The sequence below is a fragment of the Salvelinus fontinalis genome, chromosome 10, assembly GCF_029448725.1.
Source record: "Salvelinus fontinalis isolate EN_2023a chromosome 10, ASM2944872v1, whole genome shotgun sequence".
In the NCBI taxonomy this organism is placed as follows: domain Eukaryota; kingdom Metazoa; phylum Chordata; class Actinopteri; order Salmoniformes; family Salmonidae; genus Salvelinus; species Salvelinus fontinalis.
The window spans coordinates 8721492-8748291 of NC_074674.1; the positions used below are offsets into that span (position 1 = coordinate 8721492).

At 41.6% G+C, this 26800-nt stretch overlaps 1 protein-coding gene across 2 annotated transcripts in view; it reads left to right on the forward strand.

Annotated features, from left to right (window-relative positions):
- Positions 1-24008, forward strand: part of LOC129863577 (globoside alpha-1,3-N-acetylgalactosaminyltransferase 1-like) — a 47008-nt gene extending 23000 nt beyond the window's left edge. For both annotated transcript variants that reach the window (XM_055935647.1, XM_055935645.1), the window contains exons 4-11: positions 6638-6709; positions 7042-7077; positions 11998-12132; positions 15060-15111; positions 18243-18398; positions 19015-19139; positions 22732-22894; positions 23154-24008. In XM_055935647.1, the coding sequence (XP_055791622.1) occupies positions 6638-6709; positions 7042-7077; positions 11998-12132; positions 15060-15111; positions 18243-18398; positions 19015-19139; positions 22732-22894; positions 23154-23354 (940 nt within the window). In that variant the 3' untranslated portion in view covers positions 23355-24008. The remainder of the gene's footprint in view (positions 1-6637; positions 6710-7041; positions 7078-11997; positions 12133-15059; positions 15112-18242; positions 18399-19014; positions 19140-22731; positions 22895-23153) is intronic.
- The last annotated feature ends 2792 nt before the right edge of the window (positions 24009-26800 follow it).

The window sequence follows — 26800 nt, forward strand, 5'->3', positions numbered from 1 at the left end:
TGTAAACCCAGTAGATAATACCAGGATTACTGACCTTCAGTCACTGTAAACCCAGTAGATAATACCAGGATTACTGACCTTCAGTCACTGTAAACCCAGTAGATAATACCAGGATTACTGACCTTCAGTCACTGTAAACCCAGTAGATAATACCAGGATTACTGACCTTCAGTCACTGTAAATACAGTAGATAATACCAGGATTACTGACCTTCAGTCACTGTAAATACAGTAGATAATACCAGGATTACTGACCTTCAGTCACTGTAAACCCAGTAGATAATACCAGGATTACTGACCTTCAGTCACTGTAAACCCAGTAGATAATACCAGGATTACTGACCTTCAGTCACTGTAACCCCAGTAGATAATACCAGGATTACTGACCTTCAGTCACTGTAAATACAGTAGATAATACCAGGATTACTGACCTTCAGTCACTGTAACCCCAGTAGATAATACCAGGATTACTGACCTTCAGTCACTGTAAATACAGTAGATAATACCAGGATTACTGACCTTCAGTCACTGTAACCCCAGTAGATAATACCAGGATTACTGACCTTCAGTCACTGTAACCCCAGTAGATAATACCAGGATTACTGACCTTCAGTCACTGTAAACACAGTAGATAATACCAGGATTACTGACCTTCAGTCACTGTAACCCCAGTAGATAATACCAGGATTACTGACCTTCAGTCACTTTAAACCCAGTAGATAATACCAGGATTACTGACCTTCAGTCACTGTAAACCCAGTAGATAACACCAGGATTACTGACCTTCAGTCACTGTAAACCCAGTAGATAATACCAGGATTACTGACCTTCAGTCACTGTAAACCCAGTAGATAATACCAGGATTACTGACCTTCAGTCACTGTAAACCCAGTAGATAACACCAGGATTACTGACCTTCAGTCACTGTAAACCCAGTAGATAACACCAGGATTACTGACCTTCAGTCACTGTAAACCCAGTAGATAATACCAGGATTACTGACCTTCAGTCACTGTAAACCCAGTAGATAATACCAGGATTACTGACCTTCAGTCACTGTAAACCCAGTAGATAATACCAGGATTACTGACCTTCAGTCACTGTAAACCCAGTAGATAATACCAGGATTACTGACCTTCAGTCACTGTAACCCCAGTAGATAATACCAGGATTACTGACCTTCAGTCACTGTAAACCCAGTAGATAATACCAGGATTACTGACCTTCAGTCACTGTAAACCCAGTAGATAATACCAGGATTACTGACCTTCAGTCACTGTAAACCCAGTAGATAATACCAGGATTACTGACCTTCAGTCACTGTAAACCCAGTAGATAATACCAGGATTACTGACCTTCAGTCACTGTAAACCCAGTAGATAATACCAGGATTACTGACCTTCAGTCACTGTAAACCCAGTAGATAATACCAGGATTACTGACCTTCAGTCCCAATAATTACAGACGGCACTGTAAACCCAGTAGATAATACCAGGATTACTGACCTTCAGTCACTGTAAACCCAGTAGATAATACCAGGATTACTGACCTTCAGTCCCAATAATTACAGACGGCACTGTAAACCCAGTAGATAATACCAGGATTACTGACCTTCAGTCCCAATAATTACAGAGGGCACTGTAACCCCAGTAGATAATACCAGGATTACTGACCTTCAGTCCCAATAATTACAGAGGGCACTGTAACCCCAGTAGATAATACCAGGATTACTGACCTTCAGTCACTGTAAACACAGTAGATAATACCAGGATTACTGACCTTCAGTCACTGTAAACCCAGTAGATAATACCAGGATTACTGACCTTCAGTCACTGTAAACCCAGTAGATAATACCAGGATTACTGACCTTCAGTCACTGTAAACCCAGTAGATAATACCAGGATTACTGACCTTCAGTCACTGTAAACCCAGTAGATAATACCAGGATTACTGACCTTCAGTCACTGTAAACCCAGTAGATAATACCAGGATTACTGACCTTCAGTCACTGTAAACACAGTAGATAATACCAGGATTACTGACCTTCAGTCACTGTAAACCCAGTAGATAATACCAGGATTACTGACCTTCAGTCCCAATAATTACAGAGGGCACTGTAAACCCAGTAGATAATACCAGGATTACTGACCTTCAGTCCCAATAATTACAGAGGGCACTGTAACCCCAGTAGATAATACCAGGATTACTGACGTTCAGTCACTGTAAACCCAGTAGATAATACCAGGATTACTGACCTTCAGTCACTTTAAACCCAGTAGATAATACCAGGATTACTGACCTTCAGTCCCAATAATTACAGAGGGCACTGTAAACCCAGTAGATAACACCAGGATTAGTGACCTTCAGTCCCAATAATTACAGAGGGCACTGTAAACCCAGTAGATAATACCAGGATTACTGACCTTCAGTCCCAATAATTACAGAGGGCACTGTAAACCCAGTAGATAATACAGGGATTACTGACCTTCAGTCACTGTAAACACAGTAGATAATACCAGGATTACTGACCTTCAGTCCCAATAATTACAGAAGGCACTGTAAACCCAGTAGATAATACCAGGATGACTGACCTTCAGTCACTGTAAACCCAGTAGATAATACCAGGATTACTGACCTTCAGTCCCAATAATTACAGAGGGCACAGTAAACCCAGTAGATAATACCAGGATTACTGACCTTCAGTCACTGTAAACCCAGTAGATAATACCAGGATTACTGACCTTCAGTCCCAATAATTACAGAGGGCACTGTAAACCCAGTAGATAATACCAGGATTACTGACCTTCAGTCACTGTAAACCCAGTAGATAATACCAGGATTACTGACCTTCAGTCACTGTAAACCCAGTAGATAATACCAGGATTACTGACCTTCAGTCACTGTAAACCCAGTAGATAATACCAGGATTACTGACCTTCAGTCCCAATAATTACAGAGGGCACTGTAAACCCAGTAGATAACACCAGGATTACTGACCTTCAGTCACTGTAAACCCAGTAGATAATACCAGGATTACTGACCTTCAGTCCCAATAATTACAGAGGGCACTGTAAACCCAGTAGATAATACCAGGATTACTGACCTTCAGTCACTGTAAACCCAGTAGATAATACCAGGATTACTGACCTTCAGTCACTGTAAACCCAGTAGATAATACCAGGATTACTGACCTTCAGTCCCAATAATTACAGAGGGCACTGTAAACCCAGTAGATAACACCAGGATTACTGACCTTCAGTCACTGTAAACCCAGTAGATAACACCAGGATTACTGACCTTCAGTCACTGTAAACCCAGTAGATAATACCAGAATTACTGACCTTCAGTCACAGTAAACCCAGTAGATAATACCAGGATTACTGACCTTCAGTCACTGTAAACCCAGTAGATAATACCAGGATTACTGACCTTCAGTCACTGTAAACCCAGTAGATAATACCAGGATTACTGACCTTCAGTCCCAATAATTACAGACGGCACTGTAAACCCAGTAGATAATACCAAGATTACAGACGTTCAGTCACTGTAAACCCAGTAGATAATACCAGGATTACTGACCTTCAGTCCCAATAATTACAGACGGCACTGTAAACCCAGTAGATAATACCAAGATTACTGACGTTCAGTCACTGTAAACCCAGTAGATAATACCAAGATTACTGACGTTCAGTCACTGTAACCCCAGTAGATAATACCAGGATTACTGACCTTCAGTCCCAATAATTACAGAGGGCACTGTAACCCCAGTAGATAATACCAAGATTACTGACGTTCAGTCACTGTAACCCCAGTAGATAATACCAAGATTACTGACGTTCAGTCACTGTAACCCCAGTAGATAATACCAAGATTACTGACGTTCAGTCACTGTAACCCCAGTAGATAATACCAAGATTACTGACGTTCAGTCACTGTAACCCCAGACGATAATACCAGGATTACTGACCTTCAGTCACTGTAACCCAGTAGATAATACCAGGATTACTGACCTTCAGTCACTGTATACCCAGTAGATAATACCAGGATTACTGACCTTCAGTCACTGTAAACCCAGTAGATAATACCAGGATTACTGACCTTCAGTCACTGTAACCCCAGTAGATAATACCAGGATTACTGACCTTCAGTCACTGTAAACCCAGTAGATAATACCAGGATTACTGACCTTCAGTCACTTTAAACCCAGTAGATAATACCAGGATTACTGACCTTCAGTCACTGTAAACCCAGTAGATAATACCAGGATTACTGACCTTCAGTCACTTTAAACCCAGTAGATAATACCAGGATTACTGACCTTCAGTCACTGTAAACCCAGTAGATAATACCAGGATTACTGACCTTCAGTCACTTTAAACCCGGTAGATAATACCAGGATTACTGACCTTCAGTCACTGTAAACCCAGTAGATAATACCAGGATTACTGAACTTCAGTCACTGTAACCCCAGTAGATAATACCAGGATTACTGACCTTCAGTCACTGTAAACCCAGTAGATAATACCAGGATTACTGACCTTCAGTCACTGTAAACCCAGTAGATAATACCAGGATTACTGACCTTCAGTCACTGTAAACCCAGTAGATAATACCAGGATTACTGACCTTCAGTCACTGTAAACCCAGTAGATAATACCAGGATTACTGACCTTCAGTCACTGTAAACCCAGTAGATAATACCAGGATTACTGACCTTCTGTCACTGTAAACCCAGTAGATAATACCAGGATTACTGACCTTCAGTCACTGTAAACCCAGTAGATAATACCAGGATTACTGACCTTCAGTCACTGTAAACCCAGTAGATAATACCAGGATTACTGACCTTCAGTCACTGTAAACCCAGTAGATAATACCAGGATTACTGACCTTCAGTCACTGTAAACCCAGTAGATAATACCAGGATTACTGACCTTCAGTCACAGTAAACCCAGTAGATAATACCAGGATTACTGACCTTCAGTCACAGTAAACCCAGTAGATAATACCAGGATTACTGACCTTCAGTCACTGTAAACCCAGTAGATAATACCAGGATTACTGACCTTCAGTCACTGTCAACCCAGTAGATAATACCAGGATTACTGACCTTCAGTCACTGTAAACCCAGTAGATAATACCAGGATTACTGACCTTCAGTCACTGTAAACCCAGTAGATAATACCAAGATTACTGACCTTCAGTCACTGTAACCCCAGTAGATAATACCAGGATTACTGACCTTCAGTCACTGTAACCCCAGTAGATAATACCAGGATTACTGACCTTCAGTCACTGTAAACCCAGTAGATAATACCAGGATTACTGACCTTCAGTGCCTTCGGAAAGTAGTCAGACCCCATGACTTTGTTTACATTTCGTTACGTTACAGCCTTATTCTAAAATTATTCTATTATTCTAAATTATTCTTATTCTAAAAATCCTCAGCTAGCTACACACAATACCCAATGAAGACAAAGTGAAAACAGGTTTTTTAGAATTTTTTGCAAATGTATTAACTAATAAAAACATAAATACCTTATTTACATAAGTATTCAGACCCTTTGCTGTGAGACACGAAATTGAGCTCAGATGCATCTAGTTTTCATTGATCATCCTTGATGTTTATACAACTTGATTGGTGTCCACCTGTTCCAAAATTTGTCCGTAGAGCTCCAAGACCAGATTGTGTCGAGGCACAGATCTGGGAAGGGTACCAAAAAAAATCTGCAGCGTTGAAGGTCCCGAAGAACACAGTGGCCTCCATCATTTTTATATGGAAGAAGTTTGGAACCACCAAGACTCTTCCTAGAGCTGGCCACCTGGCCAAACTGAGCAATCGGGAAGAAAGGTCTTGGTCAGGGAGATGACCAAGAACCTGATGGAAACTCTGACAGAGCTCTAGAGTTCCTCTGTGGAGATGGGAGAACCTTCCAGATGGACAACCATCTCTACAGCACTCCACCAATCAGGCCTTTATGGAAGAGTGGCCAGGCAGAAGCCACTCCTCAGTAAAAGGCACATGACAGCCCGCTTGGAGTTTGCCCAAATGCACCCAAAGACTCTCAGACCATGAGAAATGAGAAACATGATACTCTGGTCTGATGAAACCAAGATTGAACTCTTTGGCCTGAATGCCAACCATCACGTCTGGAGGAAACCTGGCACCATCCCTACGGTGAAGCATGGTGGTGGCAGCATCATGCTGTGGGAGATGTTTTTCAGCACGATGGACAGGGAGACTAGTCAGAATTGAGGCAAAGATGAACAGAGCAAAGTACAGAGAGATCCTTAATGGAAACCTGATCCAGAGTGCTCAGGACCTCAGACTGGGTTGAAGGTTCACCTTCCAACAGGGCAACGACCCTAAGCACACAGCCAAGACAAAGCAGGAGTGGCTTTGGGACAAGTTTCAATGTGCTTGAATGGCCCAGCCAGAGCCCGGACTTGAACCCAATTGGACATCTCTTGAGAGATCTGAAAATAGCTGTGCAGCAATGCTCTCCATCCAACCTGACAGAGCTTGAGAGGATTTGCAGAGACGAATGTGAGAAATCCACAACCCTGGTGTTGCAAACGCCATGCTCTACTAACTGAACCACTCTCTCTCTCTTCTTTCTCTGCTGTCTATCTGTCAGTGAGGGTCCCAGTAAGAATTATGAAGTGTTAACATGGCGCCAGGTGCATCACCAGGCTGTGCTGAATCACAGGTGAGTGAGTACGTGTGGATCCTGACTGTACACACCTGTTGAACCTGCACCGTACTATACTCTTTATACTATTAATAACTTTTCATTACTTCATCAACCAACCATAGTCTGGTCCCAGATCTGTTTGTGCCATCATGCCACTCCTTTTCATCCCAAACATGACAAGGAGTGGCATCATGTCAAATTCCTTTCCATCATTGGTATAACAAGAATTTACATGATGGCACAAACAGACTGGTACCCCAAGCAAGTCTTAGCCTTCAACATTTTTATTATTATCTCAGTGCCAGTCTGTTTCTGCAAAAAGTAAACGTGCTCCCCGTGTTTTTCAGATTACAGAGCAAGCAAGCCAAGCTTATGGAACCAGTGTAAGTGGCAGCACATGCAGACGACAGCTTTATAATAGAGCTGTATTCTATTGTTTGAATTCTATATTATATTATAAACTGGGTGCTTTGAGCCCTGAATGTGCAAACGGACTATAACCAGAATAGAAAGAGGAGTGGGAGGCCCCGGTGCACAACTGAGCAAGAGAACAAGTACATTAGTGTCTAGTTTGAGAAACAGATGCCTCACAAGTCCTCAACTGGCAGCTTCATTAAATAGTACCCGCAAACACCAGTCTCAATGTCAACAGTGAAGAGGCGACTCCGGGATGCTGGCCTTCTAGGCAGAGTTGCAAAGAAAAAGCCATATCTCAGACTGGCCAATAAAAATAATAGATTGAGATGGGAAAAAGAACACAGACACTGGATAGAGGAACTTTGTTTCTCAAACTAGACACTCTAATGTACATGTCTTCTTGCTCAGATGTGCACCGGGGCCTCCCACTCCTCTCTCTATTCTGGTTAGAGCCAGTTTGCGCTGTTCTGTGAAGGGAGTAGTACACAGTGTTGTAAGAGATCTTCAGATTCTTGGCAATTTCTCGCATGGAATAGCCTTCATTTCTCAGAGCAAGAATAGACTGACGAGTTTTAGAATAAAGGCCGTTGTTTCTGGCCATTTTAAGCCTGTAATCGAACCCACAAATGCTGATGCTCCAGATACTCAACTAGTCTGAAGAAGGCCAGTTTTATTGCTTCTTTAATCAGAACAACAGTTTTCAGCTGTGCTAATGTAATTGCAAAAGGGTTTTCTAATGAACAATTAGCTTTTTAAAATGATAAACTTGGATTAGCTAAGACAACATGCCATTGGAACACAGGAGTGATGGTTTCTAATAATGGGCCTCTGTACGCCTATGTAGATATTCCATTAAAAATCAGCCGTTTCCAGCTACAATAGTCATTTACAACATTAACAATGTCTACACTGTATTTCTGATCATTTTGATGTTATTTTAATGGACCAAAAAATTGCTTTTCTTTCAAAAACAATGACATTTCTAAGTGACCCCAAACTTTTGAACGGTTGTGTACATATTCTCATTCACCCAACTAGATTTGTGTGTATTAGGTAGTTGTTGGGAATTGTTAAGTTACTTGTTAGATATTACTGCACTGTCAGAACTATAAGCACAAGCATTTTGCCACACTCGCATTAACATCTGCTAACCATGTGTATGTGACCAATAAAATTTCATTTCATTTCATTGGAGAAAAAAAGTTGCTCATATCAATCAATATGGAATTTATGGCTGACTCAATGATGGGAAGTTGGCCAGGCCCTGAGGTAGCAAAGCAGTCCCAAACTATAATGCCACCACCTCCATGCTTTACGATTGGTATGAGTTTCTTCTGTTCAAAGGCAGTGTTTCATTTTCGTCAAACATGGCGTCTGGAATTGCGACCAAACAACTCCACCTTTGTCTCATCTGTCCAGAGCACATTGTTCCAGTAGTCTTGGTCTTTACCCAGGTGTTGTCTGGCAAACGTCAGTTGTGTCCTGATATTCTTTTTTGAAGAGCAGAGGCTTCTTCCTTCCTGACCTCCCATGTAGGCCAGGTTTGTGCAGTCTCTTTCTGACTGTTGACTCATGCACTTCGACATTGATTGTGGCAAGAGATGTCTATAGATCCCTTGATGTTACCCTGGGGTTCTTAGAGACTTCTATGAGCATCTTTCGGCCAGCTCTAGGGCTGAATTTAGTAGGATGACCTGTCCTAGGTAGATTGTGTGTGGTCTGGAATTTTCTCAATTTATAGATGATCCGACGGACAGTGGAATGATGTACTTCGAATTGCTTGGAATATATAAAAAATAAAAACTTTCCAGGGGTGTAGTTACTTTATCATATGACTATATACAGTGCATTCAGAAAGTATTCAGACACCTTCACTTTTAAAAAAACATTTTGTTATGTTACAACCTTATTTAAAAATTAATTAAATTGTTTTTATTCCTCATCAATCTACACAAATACCCCATAATGACAAAGCAAGACGAGGTTTTTAGAAATGTTTGCAAACTATTAAAAAAACCCTGAAATATAAGATTTACGTATGTATTCAGACCCTTTACTCAGTACTTTATTGAAGCAACTTTGGCAATGATTACAGCCTCGAGTCTTCTTGGATATGATGCTACCAGCTTGGCACACTTGTTTTTGGGGAGTTTCTCACATACTTCTCTGCATATCCTCTCAAGATCTGTCAGGTTGGATGTGGAGCGTCGCTGCACAGCTATTTTCAGGTCTCTCCAGAGATGTTTGATCGGGTTCAAGTCCGGGCTCTGGCTGGGTCACTCAAGAACATTCAGAGACTCATCCCGAAGCCACTCCTGCGTTGTCTTATCTATGGGGGCCGCAGGTAGCCTAGTGGTTAGAGTGTTGGGCCAGGAACCGAAAGGTTGCTAGATCGAATCCCAGAGCAGACAAGGTAAAAATCTGTCATTCTGCCCCTGAACAAGGCACTAGGCTGTCATTGTAAATGAGAATTTGTTCTTAACTGACTTGCCTAGTAAAATAAAAATGTGCTTAGGGTTGTTGTCCTGTTGGATGGTGAGCCCCAGTCTGAGGTCCTGAGTGCTCTGGAGCAGGTTTTCATTAAGGATCTCTGTACTTTTAGCGTTCATCTTTCCCTCGATCCTGACTAGTCTCCCAGTCCCTGCTGCTGAAAACATCTCCCACAGCATGATGCTGCCACCACCGTGCTTCACTGTAGGGACACTTGGCATTCAGGCCAAAGAGTTCCATCTTGGCTTCATCAGACCAGATAATCTGTTTCCTTTTGTCAAACTCCAAGCGGAGTTGTCATGTGCCTTTTACTGAGGAGTGGCTTCCGTCTGGCCACTCTACCACAAAGACCTGATTGGTGGAATTCTGCAGAGATAGTTGTCCTTCTGGAAGGTTCTCTCATCTCCACAGAGGAACTCTGGAGCTCTGTCAGAGTGACCATCGGGTTCTTGGTCACCTCCCTAACCAAGGCCCTTCTCACCCGATTGCTCAGTTTGGCTGGGCGGCCAGCTCTAGGTGGTTCCAAACTTCTTCCATTTAAGAATGATGGAGGCCATTGTGTTCTTCGGAACCTTCAATGCTGCAGACATTTTTTGGTACCCTTCCCCAGATCTGTGCCTTTTACACAATCCTTTCTTGGAGCTCTACGGACAATTACTTCAATCTCATGGCTTGGTTTCATGCACTGTCAACTGTGGGACCTTATATAGACAGGTGTGTGCCTTTCCAAATCATGTCCAATCAATTGAATTTACAACAGGTGGACTCCAATCAAGTCGTAGAAACATCTCAAGGATGATCAATGGAAACAGGATGCACCTGAGCTCAATTTCGAGTCTCATAGCCAAGGGTCTGAATAATTATGTAAATGACATATTTCTTTATTTTTTTATTTTTTATACATTTGCAAAAAAAATAAAATGTATTTGCTTTGTCATTTTGTAGTATTGTGTGTAGATATTTCAGGAATAAATCATTTGTAGACTGCAAATTGACCGCAAGAAGCCCAAGCAGATATCATGTTTGACTAAAACACAATAATTTCAAACGTTGCTTACATTTGTATACAATCACGTGTCGCTCTATTATGCATGGGAATACCTGGAATCAGATTTCTTAAATTAAAATCACTTCGGGCTGATTTCCAGTTTTTTTTTTTTACTGTATTTTATGTGCAACAATGAAAGTAAAAAATAATATATTTATTTATTTATTTTTGTCAGAAAACCTGCTGGCCAAATTTGTCCCGTGGGCCACGAGTTGGGGAACCCTGTTCTAAGGTGCAGGGTTTAGTAACTGGGTGGTAGCCGGCTAGTGACAGTGACTTTGTTCAGGGCAGGGTACTGGATGGATGCCGACTAGTGATGGCTATTTAACAGTCTGATGGCCTTGCCATAGAAGCTGTTTTCCAGTCTCTTGGTCCCAGCTTTGATGCATCTGTACTGACCTCGCCTTTTGGATGATAGCGGGGTGAACAGGCCGTGGCTCGGGTGGCTGATAATGATAATGCGACATCCGTACCTGGTCAAGAATGTGTTATTGTCTGAAGCTGGGAAACTGGTTATTTGTTCTTGTCCAGACAATCTGAGCTGCTCAACCAGTCTCCACCTAAGCATCAAGCATGAGCTTTTTCTACCTCCGAAAGCTCCAAACAAACTTTAAATTTGCATTCAATAACCCACTAACAGTAATTGTAACTCTTGAATTGTTCAAGCTTTCCATCTATCTATAGCTTTTCAACTATAACCATTTAAAATGTACATAAATTAACATAGGTTTGAATAGCAACCATGTGAATACAGTGGTAGCTATTCAAAATGCTCCTGCTCCTTGGTCATTTAAGCTACAAGACCAACTTTAAAACGTTCAGGCTATCGTAACCTTAAATATTATAAACAATAAAAAAATTTAAATTATCATGTCATTGTCAAATTGTCAAATTTTTAAATTATCATGTCATTTCATGGATTCAATGCTAAACATAAGAACACAGTGGTAGACATTTTGAATGCTACTGCTGCCATTTCAGCTACAAACATTTTCAAAACTATATAATTATAACTATTTAAATGTGCATAAATTAGCATATAAACCCAACATCAATAATTGTCACTCTTAAACTGGGAAGCTAGACACCAAACCAACTTTCACATGTTCAGGCTATAATTTCTTATCAACCAACCAACCAATCAATCAATCAATTAATGTTTTCATTTACCTACTTTTTCAACTATCATTTCTACTGCAGTCACTACCACTACTATGACTTATTGAAAAAACATAAATACTTTAAAACAAGGTAGTAAGCACACACAGTTCCTTCAGGAAATTTCATTTTCTAGTTATTATTACTGTTATTACTACTATTATTATTTATTATTATTATTACTATTCAGGAGGACTGACGTGCTGACTGTAACCCCATGGCTGGCTCCTATAGTCTGGGAGGGGACCTTCGACCCCTTGGTCATAGACGAGGCCTTCAGGTCCCACAACCTCACCATCGCTACCACTGTGTTTGCTGTAGGGAAGTAAGTCACAGATGCCATGCGTAGAAACCTGTTGTCAAGGCAATGTTTACATCACTTCCTATGTGTCTATGTATCACCTACAAGAAATGTCAAGACTGCTGCCACTAACACAAGCATGCACCTATCCACATACATTCGCCTCACACCTCTCCACATGCATTCACCATGCACCTATCCACATGCATTCACCATGCACCTCTCCACATGCATTCACCATGCACCTCTCCACATGCATTCACCTCACACCTCTCCACATGCATTCACCTCACACCTATCCACATGCATTCACCATGCACCTCTCCACATGCATTCACCATGCACCTCTCCACATGCATTCACCTCACACCTCTCCACATGCATTCACCTCACACCTCTCCACATGCATTCACCTCACACCTATCCACATGCATTCACCTCACACCTCTCCACATGCATTCACCATGCACCTCTCCACATGCATTCACCATGCACCTCTCCACATGCATTCACCTCACACCTCTCCACATGCATTCACCTCACACCTATCCACATGCATTCACCTCACACCTCTCCACATGCATTCACCTCGCACCTCTACACATGCATTCACCTCACACCTCTCCACATGCATTCACCTCACACCTCTCCACATGCATTCACCATGCACCTCTCCACATGCATTCACCTCACACCTCTCCACATGCATTCACCTCACACCTATCCACATGCATTCACCATGCACCTCTCCACATGCATTCACCTCATGTGTTGATATCTTTGGTTGATGTTATCTACATCATAACCTCATTTATGGTGCTTGTCTACATTATTCAAACCGTTCGCAAGTGGGGATTATGGTTGTGTGTCAACTGGCATCTTATTCCCTATGCAGTGCACTACTTTTGACCCGAGTCCCATATAGAGAATAGGTTAATGTTTGGGACACGCACTATAACTCTACACGGACTTCATATTTTCCGAATAAGGCCATCTCATGTCACAAGCATGCAGTCTGTCTCTATCTGTGTCTTTTACATACACATTTCCCCCTGCAGGCACGCTTGCTTGTCCTACCTGAACATTTCACATGATTCATTATTTACAACCTGAATGTTTCACCTTCTTGTTTTCTCCATGTACATTTTTTTTTCTCCATCATTGAAGATGAAGTAACTTTAGTTCTGTCATTTCACATGTTGATGTACAGTACCAGTCAAAAGTATTAACGCACTTACTCATTCAGGAGTTTTTCTTTATTTGTACTATTTTCTACATTGTAGAATAATAGTGACGACATCAAAACTATGAAATAACACACGTGGAATCATGTAGTAACAAAAATAGTGTTAAACAAATCAAAATATATTTAATATTTTAGATTCTTCAAAGTAGCCACCCTTTGCCTTGATGACCGCTTCATGAGGAATGCTTTTCCAACAGTCTTGAAGGAGTTCCCACATATGCTGAGCACTTGTTGGGTGTTTTTACTTCACTCTGCGGTCCAACTCATCCCAAACCATCTCAATTGGGTTGAGGTCGGGTGATTGTGGAGGCCAGGTCATCTGATGCAGCACTCCATCAGTCTCCTTCTCAGTCAAATAGCCCTTACACAGCCTGGAAGTGTGTTGGGTCATTGTCCTGTTGAAAAACAAATGACAGTCCCAGTAAGTGCAAACCAGATGGGATGGCGTATCTTTGCGGAATGCTGTGGTAGCCATGCTGGTTAAGTGTACCTTAAATTCTAAATAAATCACTGACACTGTCACCGGCAAGCACCCCCACACCCTCACCCCTCCTCCTCCATGCTTCACGTTGGGAACCACACATGCGGAGATCATTCGTTCACCTACTCTGCGTGTCATGAAGACACGGCGGTTGGAACAAAAAAAAACTAAAATGTGGACTCATCAGACCAAAGGGCAGATTTCCACTGGTCTAACGTCCATTGCTCGTGTTTCTTGGCCCAAGCAAGTCTCTTCTTATTATTGGTGTCCTTTAGTAGTGGTTTCCTTGCAGCAATTTGACCATGAAGGCCTGATTAACACAGTCTCCTCTGAACAGTTGATGTTGAGATGTGTCTGTTTCTTGAACTCTGTGAAGCATTTATTTTGGCTGCAATTTCTGAGGTTGGTAACTCTAATGAACTTATCCTCTGCAGCAGAGATAACTCTGGGTCTTCCTTTCCTGTGGCGGTCCTCAAGAGAGCCAGTTTCATCATAGCGTTTGATGGTTTTAGTGACTGCACTTAAAGAAACTTTCAAAGTTCTTGAAATTTTCCAGTGACTGACCTTCATGTCTAAGGATCCGTCCCTTTTTCAATTTTCACCTAAATTGACATATCCGAATCTAACTGCCTGTAGCTCAGGACCTGATGCAATGATATGCATATTCTTGATACCATTTGACAGGAAACACTTTGAAGTTTGTGGAAATGTGAAATGAATGTAGGAGAATATAACACAATAGATCTGGTAAAAGATAATACAAAGATTTTTTTTATTTTACCATCATCTTTGAAATGCAAGAGAAAGGCCATACTGTATTATTCCAGCCCAGGCGCAATTTAGATTTGGGCCATTAAAGGGCAGCAGTGTATGTGCAAAGTTTTAAACTGATCCAATGAACCATTGCATTTCTGTTCACATTGTTGCATCAAGACTGCCCGAATGTGCATAATTGGTTTATTAATAACTTTTCAAGTTCATTACTGTACACTTTCCTCAAACAATAGCATGGTATTCTTTCACTGTAATAGCTACTGTAAATTGGACAGTGCAGTTAGATGAACAATAATTTTTATTTACTACATGATTCCATATGTGTTATTTTATAGTTTTGATGTCTTCACTGTTATTCTACAATGTAGAAAATCGTAAAGATAAAGAGTAGGTGTGTCCAAACCGTTGACTGGTTCTGTACATGTTTTTCATCTCTATTCATCCTTACAGATACATTCGTTTTCTCCGTGACTTCTTAGAGTCAGCTGAGAAGCACTTCATGGTGAGAATCCAGAACTATCTATCAAATGGATTGACTGGTATTGTCTAAAGAAGGTCCAGGGATAACAATAATATGTATATACGTGTGTGTATATATATATGTATGTATGTATGTATGTATGTATGTATGTATGTATGTATGTATGTATGTATGTATGTATGTATGTATGTATGTATGTATGTATGTGTGTGTGTGTGTGTGTGTGTGTGTGTGTGTGTTATATATATACACATACGTATATATATATATATATATATATATATATGTATATATATATATATATACGTATATATATATATATATATACGTATATATACGTATATATACACATACGTATATATATATATTTATTACACACACACAGTGCTACTTGAAAGTATGTGAACCCTACAGGGCTGGTCATTATTTAGTCATTATTTAGCTATAAAATATTAAAATATTAAAATAAATGTAAAATCCTTATCTAATCCCCAATTTGTAATAAAGACATTCCATGTAAAATACATATCTTTTAATTTTTTTTTTTAACAAAAGTGGTTTATTTAACAGAAACTCAGATTTGATGCGTGAAAAAAAAAGTGAACCCCTTCAGTCAATAGCTTGTGGCACCTCCATTAGCAGCGATAACTTCGAGTAAACATCTCCTATTGCTAGTAATCAGTCTCTGACATCTGTTTTCAGAGATTTCTGCTATCTCCTTCTTATAGAACTCAGCCAATTGAGCAAGGTTTAAGGTGTGTCTGGCATGAACTGCCCGCTTCAGGTCCTGCCACAGCATCTCGATTGGATTTAGGTCAATCCAAAACACATTCTTTGGTAGATTTGCTTGAATGCTTTGGGTCGTTGTTTTGTTGGAAGACCCATTTTCGGGCCAAGCTTTAGCTCCTTGACTGATGGCCTGACGTTCTGTTCAAGAATCTCCTGGTACACCTCAGAATCCATGGTTCCCTTGACGATGTGGAGTCATCCAGATCCAGAGGAAAAGCAGGCCCAGATCTTGACATTCCCACCACCATGCTTGACTGTTGGGATAAGGTTCTTTTGGTGTTGGGTTGTCGCCAAACATAGTGGTGTTGATTGTGAACAAAAAGGTCCATTTTGGAATCATCAGTCCAGAGAATGGACTTTCAGAAACCTTCAGGTTTGTCCAGGTAGTCTCTGGCAAAGTTAAGACGGGCGGTTTGGTTATTTTTTTGACAGAAGAGGGTTCTTCCTAACAACACTCCCATGATGGGCATTTTGATTCAGTGTTCTTCTTATTGTTGAACCATGCACAGTTATCTGAGATGCAGCAAGGGAGATGTTATGTTTGTGTTGGCTTTTACCTGATTTCTCATTGTTTTTGTGGCACTTGGGGATATTTTGGAAGGGCGTCCACTTCTAGGCCGAGTTACTTTAATGTTAAATGCTTTCCATTTGTAAATGATTTGCCTCACATTGGACTGATGGAGCTCAAATCTTTTTTAAATGATTTTCTAGCTTTCTCCAGACTGATGTCCTCTCACTATCCTCGTACTAGTTGAGTATCTGGAGCATCAGCATTTGTGGGTTCGATTACAGGCTTAAAATGGCCAGAAACAAAGGCCTTTATTCTGAAACTCGTCAGTCTATTCTTGTTCTGAGAAATGAAGGCTATTCCATGCGGGAAATTGCCAAGAAACTGAAGATCTCTGTAACGGTTCTCCTCTTCCTCTTCATCCGAAGAGGAGGAGCATGAATTGAACCAAGACGCAGCGTGATACTTAGACATGATGTTTAATAAACAAAACAGAAAACACGAACGTACACTTGAAGTTACAAAACAAATAAACGATGTAGACAGACCTGAACGACGAACTCACATGAAACACGAAGAACGCATGAACACGAAAACTGCCTACATAAAACGAACGAACAAACAAAACCGAAACAGTCCCATGTGGCGCAATGACATACACAGACACAGGAGACACACTGGAAGCCTGGTGCGTGGTGTAGGCACTGGGGGAACTGGACTGGGGCGGGAAGGTGGCGCCGGAAATACCGGACTTCTCCGGCTTCCAGCCACATCTCCTGTGTCTGTGTATGTCTTTGCGCCACATGGGACTGTTTCGGTGAGAGCCATACCAGGCAACCCTTAAACAAACATAGAAACAGAAAACATAGACTGCCCACCCAAACTCACGTCCTGACCAACTAACACATACAAAAACTAACAGAAATAGGTCAGGAACGTGACAATCTCGTACAACGCTGTGTACTACTCCCTTCACAGAACATCAGAGTTGCAAAGAAAAAGCCATATCTCAGACTGGCCAATAAAAAGAAAGACGGGCAAAATAACACAGTCACTGGACAGAGGAACTCTGCCTATAAGGCCAGGATCCCGGAGTCGCCTTTTCACTGTTGACGTTGAGACTGTTGTTTGCGTGAACTATTTAATGAAGCTGCAAGTTGAGGACTTGTGAGGTGTCTTTTTCTCAAACTAGACACTAATGTACTTGTCCTCTTGTCCAGTTGTACACTGGGGCCTCACACTTTCTATTCTGGTTAGGGCCAGTTTGCGCTGTTACTCAACTAGTCTAAAGAAGGACAGATTTATTGCTTCTTTAATCACAACAACAGTTTTCAGCTGTGCTAACATAATTGCAAAAGGGTTTTCTAAAGACCAATTAGCCTTTTAAAATGATAAACTTGGATTAGCTAACACAACGTGCCATTGGAACACAGGAGTGATGGTTGCTGATAATGGGCCTCTGTACGCCTATGTAGATATTCCATTAAAAAAATCTGCTGTTTCCAGCTACAATAGTCATTTACAACATTAACAATGTCTACACTGTATTTCTGATCAATTTCATGTTATTTTAATGGACAAAAACATGCTTTTCTTTCAAAAACAAGGACATTTCTATGTGACCCCAAACTTTTAAACAGTAGTGTGTATGTATGTATGTGTATATATATATATATAATTTAGCAGACTCTTCTAAAAGGAATAAATCTGGACCCGTATTTATAAAGACTGCTGTTGGAGTGATGATGTAGGATTAGATCCTCCTGCCCGTGTGATGTTATTCATTGATCCAGATTAAATTACTCAATTCATTACAAATTCCATCCCATTCAATTTAATTTAAATGTGATTCCAGGTGGGACTGGATGTGCACTACTACGTGTTCACCGACATGCCCGGCGATGTGCCTAGCAACCTGACTCTTGGTGTCGGCAGGATGCTCAGCATCGTGAGGGTGCCGAAGTTTGACCGCTGGCAGGAGATATCCCTCCGCCGCATGGAGCTCATCCAGGTCACACTTTATTCATATTATTACTACATTATGAGTTATTTACTTTATTATTAATAATAACTATTAATATTATTATTATTAGATTATCATTATTATTATTAGTAGTAGTAGGGCGGTAGGTAGCCTAGCGTTTAAGAGCGTTTGGCCAGTAACTGAAAGGTCACTGGTTTGAATACCCAAGCCGACTACATGAAAAATCTGTCTGTGCTTTTGAGCAAGGCACATAACCCTAATTGCTCCTGTAAGTCGGTCTGGATCAGAGCGTCTGCTAAATGTTATTTGAATAAAAATTGGAACCTTTATTTAACTAGGCATTTAAATGACTAAATGTGAAAATGTAGTAGTAGTAGTAGCTCCCTACAGATGTCCCAGCTATCAACAAAATATCAACTGTTGATAATAGGCAACATATTTCTAGGGTTACAGTTAAGAGGTTATGCCTATAGGGTTAGTGCATACCAGTTAGTTTAAATGTTGTTGACAGTAGATTGTATGGACTGTGTATTTTTATCATTTTAACCCTGCCTGCAAACCAAATTTACATCTGAGGACAATCAACTTTGATTGATTGATTGAAGTTCTACTGAACATCCACCAACCATCTATTTGTGAGCAGACTGCCATTGAGGATCGCATCCACCGGGAGGCGCACTACATCTTCTGCCTGGATGTAGACATGAGGTTTCATGGCCGTGTGGGGTCCGAGGCGCTGGGGAGACTGGTGGCCGCCATCCACCCCTGGTAATGCTTACTTACCTACTTACTTAAAGGGCCAGCGTCTACACCGGTTAATACTTAAACATTTAATAGTTACTTAAATGGGAAACAAATATTTAATCCATTTTAGAATGAGGCTGTAATGTAACAAAATGTGTAAAAAGGGAAGGGGTCTGAATAATTTCCAAATGCACTGTATATACAAAAATATGTGGACAACCCTTCAAATCAGTGGATTCGGCTATTTCAGCCACACCTGTTGCTGACAGGTGTATAAAATAGAGCACACCATGCAATCTCCATAGACAAACATTGTCAGTAGAAGGCCTTACTGAAGAGCTCAGTGACTTTCAACGTGGCACCGTCAAAGGATGCCACCTTTCCAACAAGTCAGTTTGTCAAATTTCTGCGCTACTAGAACTGCCCCAGTCAACTGTAAATGCTGTTATTGTGAAGTGGAAATGTCTTGGAGCAACAACGGCTCAGCCGCAAAGTGGTAGGTCACACAAGCTCACAGAATGGGACAGCCGAGTGCTGAAGCGCGTAAAAATCGTCTGTCCTCTGTTGCAACACTCACTACCGAGTTCCAAACTGCCTCTGGAAGCAACATCGGCACAAGAACTGTTCTTCGGGAGCTACATGAAATGGACGTGCAGCCACACACAAGCCTAAGATCACCTTGCACAATGCCAAGTGTCAGTTCGAGAGGTGTAAAGCTCACCGCCATTGGACTCTGGATCAGTGGAAACGCGTTCTCTGGAGTGATGAATCACACGTCACCATCTGGCAGTCCGACACAAAGCGAGGTCCATAAAGAAATGGTTTGTCGAGATCGGGGTGGAAGAACTTGACTGGCCTGCACAAAGCCCTGACCTCGACCCCATGGAACACCTTTGGGATGAATTGGAACGCCAACTGTGAGCCAGGACTAATCACCCAACATCAGTGCCCGACCTCACTAATGCTCTTGTGGCTGAATGGAAGCAAGTCCCCGTAGCAATGTTCCAACATCTAGTGGTAAGCCTTCTCAGAAGAGTAGAGGCTGTTATAGCAGCAAAGGGGGGACCAACTGCATAATAATGTTTGTGATTTTGGAATGAGATGTTCGATAAAGCAGGTGTCCACGTACGTTTGGTCATGTAGTGTATTTTTTAAATTGGTTGTAAAGAATAAAACTTGTCCTGTAGAATAGACATCCCCAAAAGTAACTGTTTTTCATAAGATGGCCATAAACAATAACTAGTAATGCTACATAGTTCTAGAAAGGTCTGGAACTCACCTTTCTGGTAAACATAATTATACATTGCGTAGTAGAAATATTATGAAAAATATTAAAATAAAATATATAAACTCAGCAAAAAACGAAATGTCCCTTTTTCAGGACCCTGTCTTTCAAAGATAATTCGTAAAAATCCAAATAACTTCACAGATCTTTTTTGTAAAGGGTTTATTAAACACGGTTTCCCATGCTTGTTCAATGAACCATAAACAATTAATGAACATGTAGCTGTGGAACCGTCGTTAAGACACTAACAGCTTACAGACGGTAGGTAATTAAGGTCACAGTTATGAAAACTTAGGACACTAAAGAGGCCTTTCTACTGACTCTGAAAAACACACAAAAAAAGATGCCCAGGGTCCTTGCTCATCTGCGTGAATGTGCCTTAGGCATGCTGCAAGGAGGCATGAGGACTGCAGATGTGGCCAGGGCAATAAATTGCAATGTCCATACTGTGAGACACCTAAGACAGCGCTACAGGGAGAAAGGACGGACAGCTGATCGTCCTCGCAGTGGCAAACCACGTGTAACAACACCTGCACAGGATTGGTACATCCGAACATCACATCTGCGGGACAGGTACAGGATGGCAACAACAACTGCCCGAGTTACACCAGGAACGCACAATCCATCCATCAGTGCTCAGACTGTCCACAATAGGCTGAGAGATGCTGGACTGAGGGCTTATATGCCTGTTGTAAGGCAGATCCTCACCAGACATCACCGGCAACAACGTCACCTATGGGCACAAACCCACCGTCGCTGGACCAGACAGGACTGGCAAAAAGTGCTCTTCACTGACGAGTCGCGGTTTTGTCTCACCAGGAGTGATGGTTGGATTCGCGTTTATCGTCGAAGGAATGAGCGTTACACCGAGGCCTGTACTCTGGAGCGGGATCGATTTGGAGGTGGAGGGTCCATCATGGTCTGAGGCGGTGTGTCACACCATCATCGAACTGAGCTTGTTGTCATTGCAGGCAAGCTCAACGCTGTCCGTTACAGGGAAGACATCCTCCTCCCTCATGTGGTACCCTTCCTGCAGGCTCATTCTGACATGACCCTCCAGCATGACAATGCCACCAGCCATACAGCTCGTTCTGTGCGTGATTTCCTGCAAGACAGGAATGTCAGTGTTCTGCCATGGCCAGCGAAGAGCCCGAATCTCAATCCCATTGAGCACGTCTGGGACCTGTTGGATCGGAGGGTGAGGGCTAGGGCCATTCCCCCCAGAAATGTCCGGGAACTTGCAGGTGCCTTGGTGGAAGAGTGGGGTAACATCTCACAGCAAGAACTGGCAAATCTGGTGCAGTCCATGAGGAGGAGATGCACTGCAGTACTTAATGCAGCTGGTGGCCACACCAGATACTGACTGTTACTTTTGATTTTGACCCCCCCCTTTGTTCAGTGACACATTATTCCAATTCTGTTAGTTGCATGTCTGTGGAACTTGTTCAGTTTATGTTTCAGTTGTTGAATCTTATGTTCATACAAATATTTACACATGTTAAGTTTGCTGAAAATAAACACAGTTGACAGTGTTTCTTTTTTTGCTGAATTTATGATTTTCTCTCTATCGAACAAAAGTGGGGAAATGGGGCTTGAAATTACTGAAATGCTTTCTAATTATAGTAACAATCAAATAATACATGACTTACTAAGGTTTCACTTTTCTTATAACTGTAAAACAAATATGATCATATTTAGTGACAGTACAAATTAGTCCCCATTTCATATAACTGACGACAGAGCATTTCCTACCCAGAGTCCTCTGAGCGACGCAGAAACATCATTTGAATGTCTGCAGACTCCTGACCACTTCAGCTTTCGTCCCTCTGTGACCACGAGAATTGTGGTTGTGTTTCAAATCTACTAAATTATTTCTGATTTTTTCATGTTGAGAGCTCTAAATCCGGCTGAGAATTTATTTCACAGCTAGATAGAACCACAATTGCTGAATTCGCTAGACTGTCCCCTGTAATATACAGTCTCCTAGGCTGGGCTCATCGCTCAGAGGCAGTTTAAATCGATTCTTTGTCTAGAAAAGGCCAGAAAATGTGACACGGAGTGGCAACAAGATTTTCCATCTGTTGATATTCTACAGATGGTCATACTATCAAAAAATCTGTTGCTAAGCAAGGGTTGAGGCTAGGGTTAGGGTAAGGGTTATGTTTAGGGTGAGGGTAAGGGCTAAGTTCAGAGTTAGGGCTAGTATATAATTAGTTGAAATAGTACATTTGTAGGTGCTCTACAAACTATCAGTAACATCTAAATAAAGTGTTACCCTGACCTTAATATGGGTATGTTCCGGGTTAAATAAAATTGTCTTGTATCTTGCAGGTTCTACATGTACCCCCGGAGCCAGTACCCCTACGAGCGGCGGACCGTCTCCACAGCCTCTGTACCCCAGGACCAGGGTGACTTCTACTACCAGGCCAACATATTCGGAGGAGCGCTGGAGGATGTTCATAGGCTGACCAAGACGTGCAGGGAGCACCTGGAGGTAGGCACTCACGCACGCAGGCAGGCAAACGCACACTCACACATTCATACCTGACAGACAGTCATGCAGACAGAAAGGCATGCATTCCGACACGTACGCACAGACAGATGCACGCATGCAGGCAGGCATGCAGTCACTCACTCTCTCACCCTATATCCACCCCTCTGTCCCCACCCCCTCCCTCCCTCTTCCTCCTCCTCTCCATTCCCCCTTCTCCCCCCCAACCCCCACCCCCTCTCTTCCCCACCCCCCCCTCTAGGTGGATAAGTCTGTGGGTGTGGAGGCTGTGTGGCAGGAGGAGAGTCACCTGAATTGGTACCTGGTAAAGAATAAGCCCACCAAGCTGCTGTCACCTGAATATGTGTGGGACGACGCTAGAGGAGGGAACGCCAAGGAGATTAAACTGGTCCGCTTCTCCTCTGTCATCAAGAACAAGGCAGAGGTCAGGGAGAACCCATGAGATGCAGCCCATGCAAAACCCAGATAGATATCTATACCTTAAACAGACAGATATCTATACCTTAAACAGACAGATATCTATACCTTAAACAGACAGATATCTATACCTTAAACAGACAGATATCTATACCTTAAACAGACAGATTTCTATACCTTAAACAGACAGATATCTATACCTTAAACAGACAGATTTCTATACCTTAAACAGACAGATATCTATACCTTAAACAGACAGATTTCTATAGCTTAAACAGACAGATTTCTATACCTTAAACAGACAGATTTCTATACCTTAAACAGACAGATTTCTATACCTTAAACAGACAGATTTCTATACCTTAAACAGACAGATTTTGATCAGGAATGATTTATTATGCTAATTAGACTTCCGCTCTGAGGTGATGACATCGACGCTAGAGTTTCAAAGACTCGAGCTAACTACATGTAAGCTCTTGAGTCTTCCTCATCTCTGACAACTGCCACAAGAAAATAATGATGCTCAAGACAACTGAGCGTGTTGTTGGTGCCCACCCTAACAGCGACATGTTAGCATCCCCCCTGATCTGTGAACAGTTTTTACAATTATTATGATGTGAAGCCCTTTAATACTTGTATTGAAAAGCGCTATACAAATAAAGTTTATTATTATTATGAAGTTAGTTGCCAGAGAGATAAATGTAATTTCATGTATAAAATGTCATCTGTGGTCGTTGTGTCTGACATTGTCCAACCAGTAGCAGGAGCAAGACTGCGTGAAAATGATGTATGGCCAACGGAATTCCGTCCTGATGTTAATGAGGTGAGTATACGTATCAATAGCTTTGTCTCGGGCTGCTCAATGACGAGACTTAGGAGAGCAGTTAACTGTTAACTAGCTACTTTTCGTCACTGTAAACGCCGACAACTCAAGGAGAGTTATTATTCTCTGTGAAATAATCTCTCCTGTTGACTCTGACAATGTTGAAGCACTTCTGACAACATGTTATGATCTTAGTCAGACATGACCGTACTGCGCAGCAGAGCATGAGCAAATGGCTCGGCTTCAAAATTTGAGTGATACCCGAGCCCTGCCCAGTTATTGATGAAAGAACAGGCACTAACCTGATGTATAGTGTCGGGGTCTGTCAGGGTCGGGTAGCAGAGCTCTAATAGGGAGGGACCATCTGTTTAAAGGTCTACCTGTTTCACCTGTGTGCTAAAGTTATGTTCTAGCCATAGAGAATGATAGATAGCTCTAGTGGCCGAAAAGCCAACGGCAGCACCATTGAGGGCTCCCACCATGCTTCCGCCATTTTAAAGTAGTCAAATGGAAGGAGATATTCAACGAGCAGGTGTCCACATACTTTTGTGGCGTAAATGGCTTCATTGCCAACAACTCAAACTATCTCTTTAATACGGAGGAAATTACAGTCATTGGAGCCCATTACAGGGTTTTCTCTGTATATTAAAATTCTTAGGCGTGGTCGTCTAAGTGGTCATTTTCGGGATGGAAAAACAGTTTGTGTTAACTTGAACAACTAAAACCAGATAGAAAACATGCTGAAAATATATTTAACTATTATATTTTGTAATAATACCATCTTTGAGAACTAACAATCAAATAAAAGCTAGACAGTCAGGGAGAATAGAACATTCCAAAAACTGTCTATTCAGGAAACATGCCCATTGATTTTGTTCTGTTTGAGCAGAGGAACACAGCATTAGCCATGGCAAAATGCATAGAATTACTGGAAATTAGCTGTAAAACTGCAAAATTGTCTCTTAGCTCCATGCCAAACTGTGTAGAATTTATTGAAATTTGCTTCAAAACTGCAAAATGTTCTCTCAGTTCAATGAAAAAATGTGAAGAATTTTCTGGAAATTTGCTTTACAAAATCTAAATGTTATCTACGCAGCCAAGATACCTTCCTAGTTAATAAATCATGTATCTGTCACATTATGGCGTTTGTGAGCACACGGGAAGCCAAACTGAGGACATGTCCATTTTGAAGTAGTCCATTTTCTTCTTCTACTACTTCTATGAGTTGGTAAACAAACTGAAAGCATCCTTACTGCCACCTGGCATGTGTTGTTTGAACAGGTATAAAGCCAAGGTTGGAGATTTACTGGCACCTGGCGTGTGATGTTTGAACAGGTATAAAGCCAAGGTTGGAGATTTACTGCCACCTGGCGTGTGATGTTTGAACAGGTATAAAGCCAAGGTTGGAGATTTACTGCCACCTGGCGTGTGATGTTTGAACAGGTATAAAGCCAAGGTTGGAGATTTACTGCCACCTGGCATGTGTTGTTTGAACAGGTATAAAGCCAAGGTTGGAGATTTACTGCCGCCTGCAGTTATAGGCTGCAGTCCAAACACTTAAAAGACACATCCTATCCCCTCAGCCCTCAAATTAAGTGGACACTTCTGATGACGTATCATGACGTCTGACGAGTATACACGTGTAAATCGTTACTCGTTCATCCCGCAATGATTGTTTTCAGCCATCGGTAGCTTGTGGGTGCTTTATATGTGCTACAGTTAATTATGAGGGCATGTCTACTTATATATATAATTATTAATATACACCTACTGTATGATAGTTAGCAAATTAATTATCTAACTAACGTTAGCCTGCCTAGCTAGAACTTCTGAAGAAGGATTGTTTCTTCTTCTACAATTTCCAAAAGCTAACCAAACAAAAACATCATGACTTTTACGAGACGTGTTTGTGCCATCATGTGCATTAGTAGCACAATTTTTACTTTTTACTTCCACTTGTATGTTGACTCCATATTGACGTTGAGGTTTACATTTTTGTCTGACTTTTCTTAGCGATGTACAATCGTCGCAAATTGAATCATGGGGAGTTTCAGGCCACGAAGTGAACATAATTGTACACTCGCAAAGCCGACTAAAAACGAGGGCTGAGGGGCTTACGTTGCAAACTTCCCTTGCTTGGCTAATCATTTGGACCACCCTCCAAGATGGCGACGGGGATTCCCCAAGGGCATAAGGCGAGGGTAAGTGGACGAGGGTGTGTCTTTTAATGAGTTTGAACCTGCAGACATAGAACGTTTGAGCATCAACACCGTGATGTATCATGGGTAAATTGTGACTGACTGATCTACAAATAATAATAACGAGTCGTTATTTATGACGTAAGGTGATTTGTAGATCAGTCAGTTGGCAGTCGCATTCTCTGCCGGCTGCACTGTCGGCTGAAACGTCCAACAAGCCCATTAGCTTAGCCCTCCTGATGACCTGGGTGGAATTATGCGATCCTTCCTTAACCAGAGATATTATATTGAATGACAAGATGGTCTTGTCTCCACCCTAACAATGGGAGTCGTGCCAAAGTATGGGGATTTTTATTTTTATTCAAACTAGTATTTTGAGGATTTATTTTGTAAATGCCTTTATAGATATATATATATATATAAAAGTAAAATGAGCTGATCTGCTTTTAC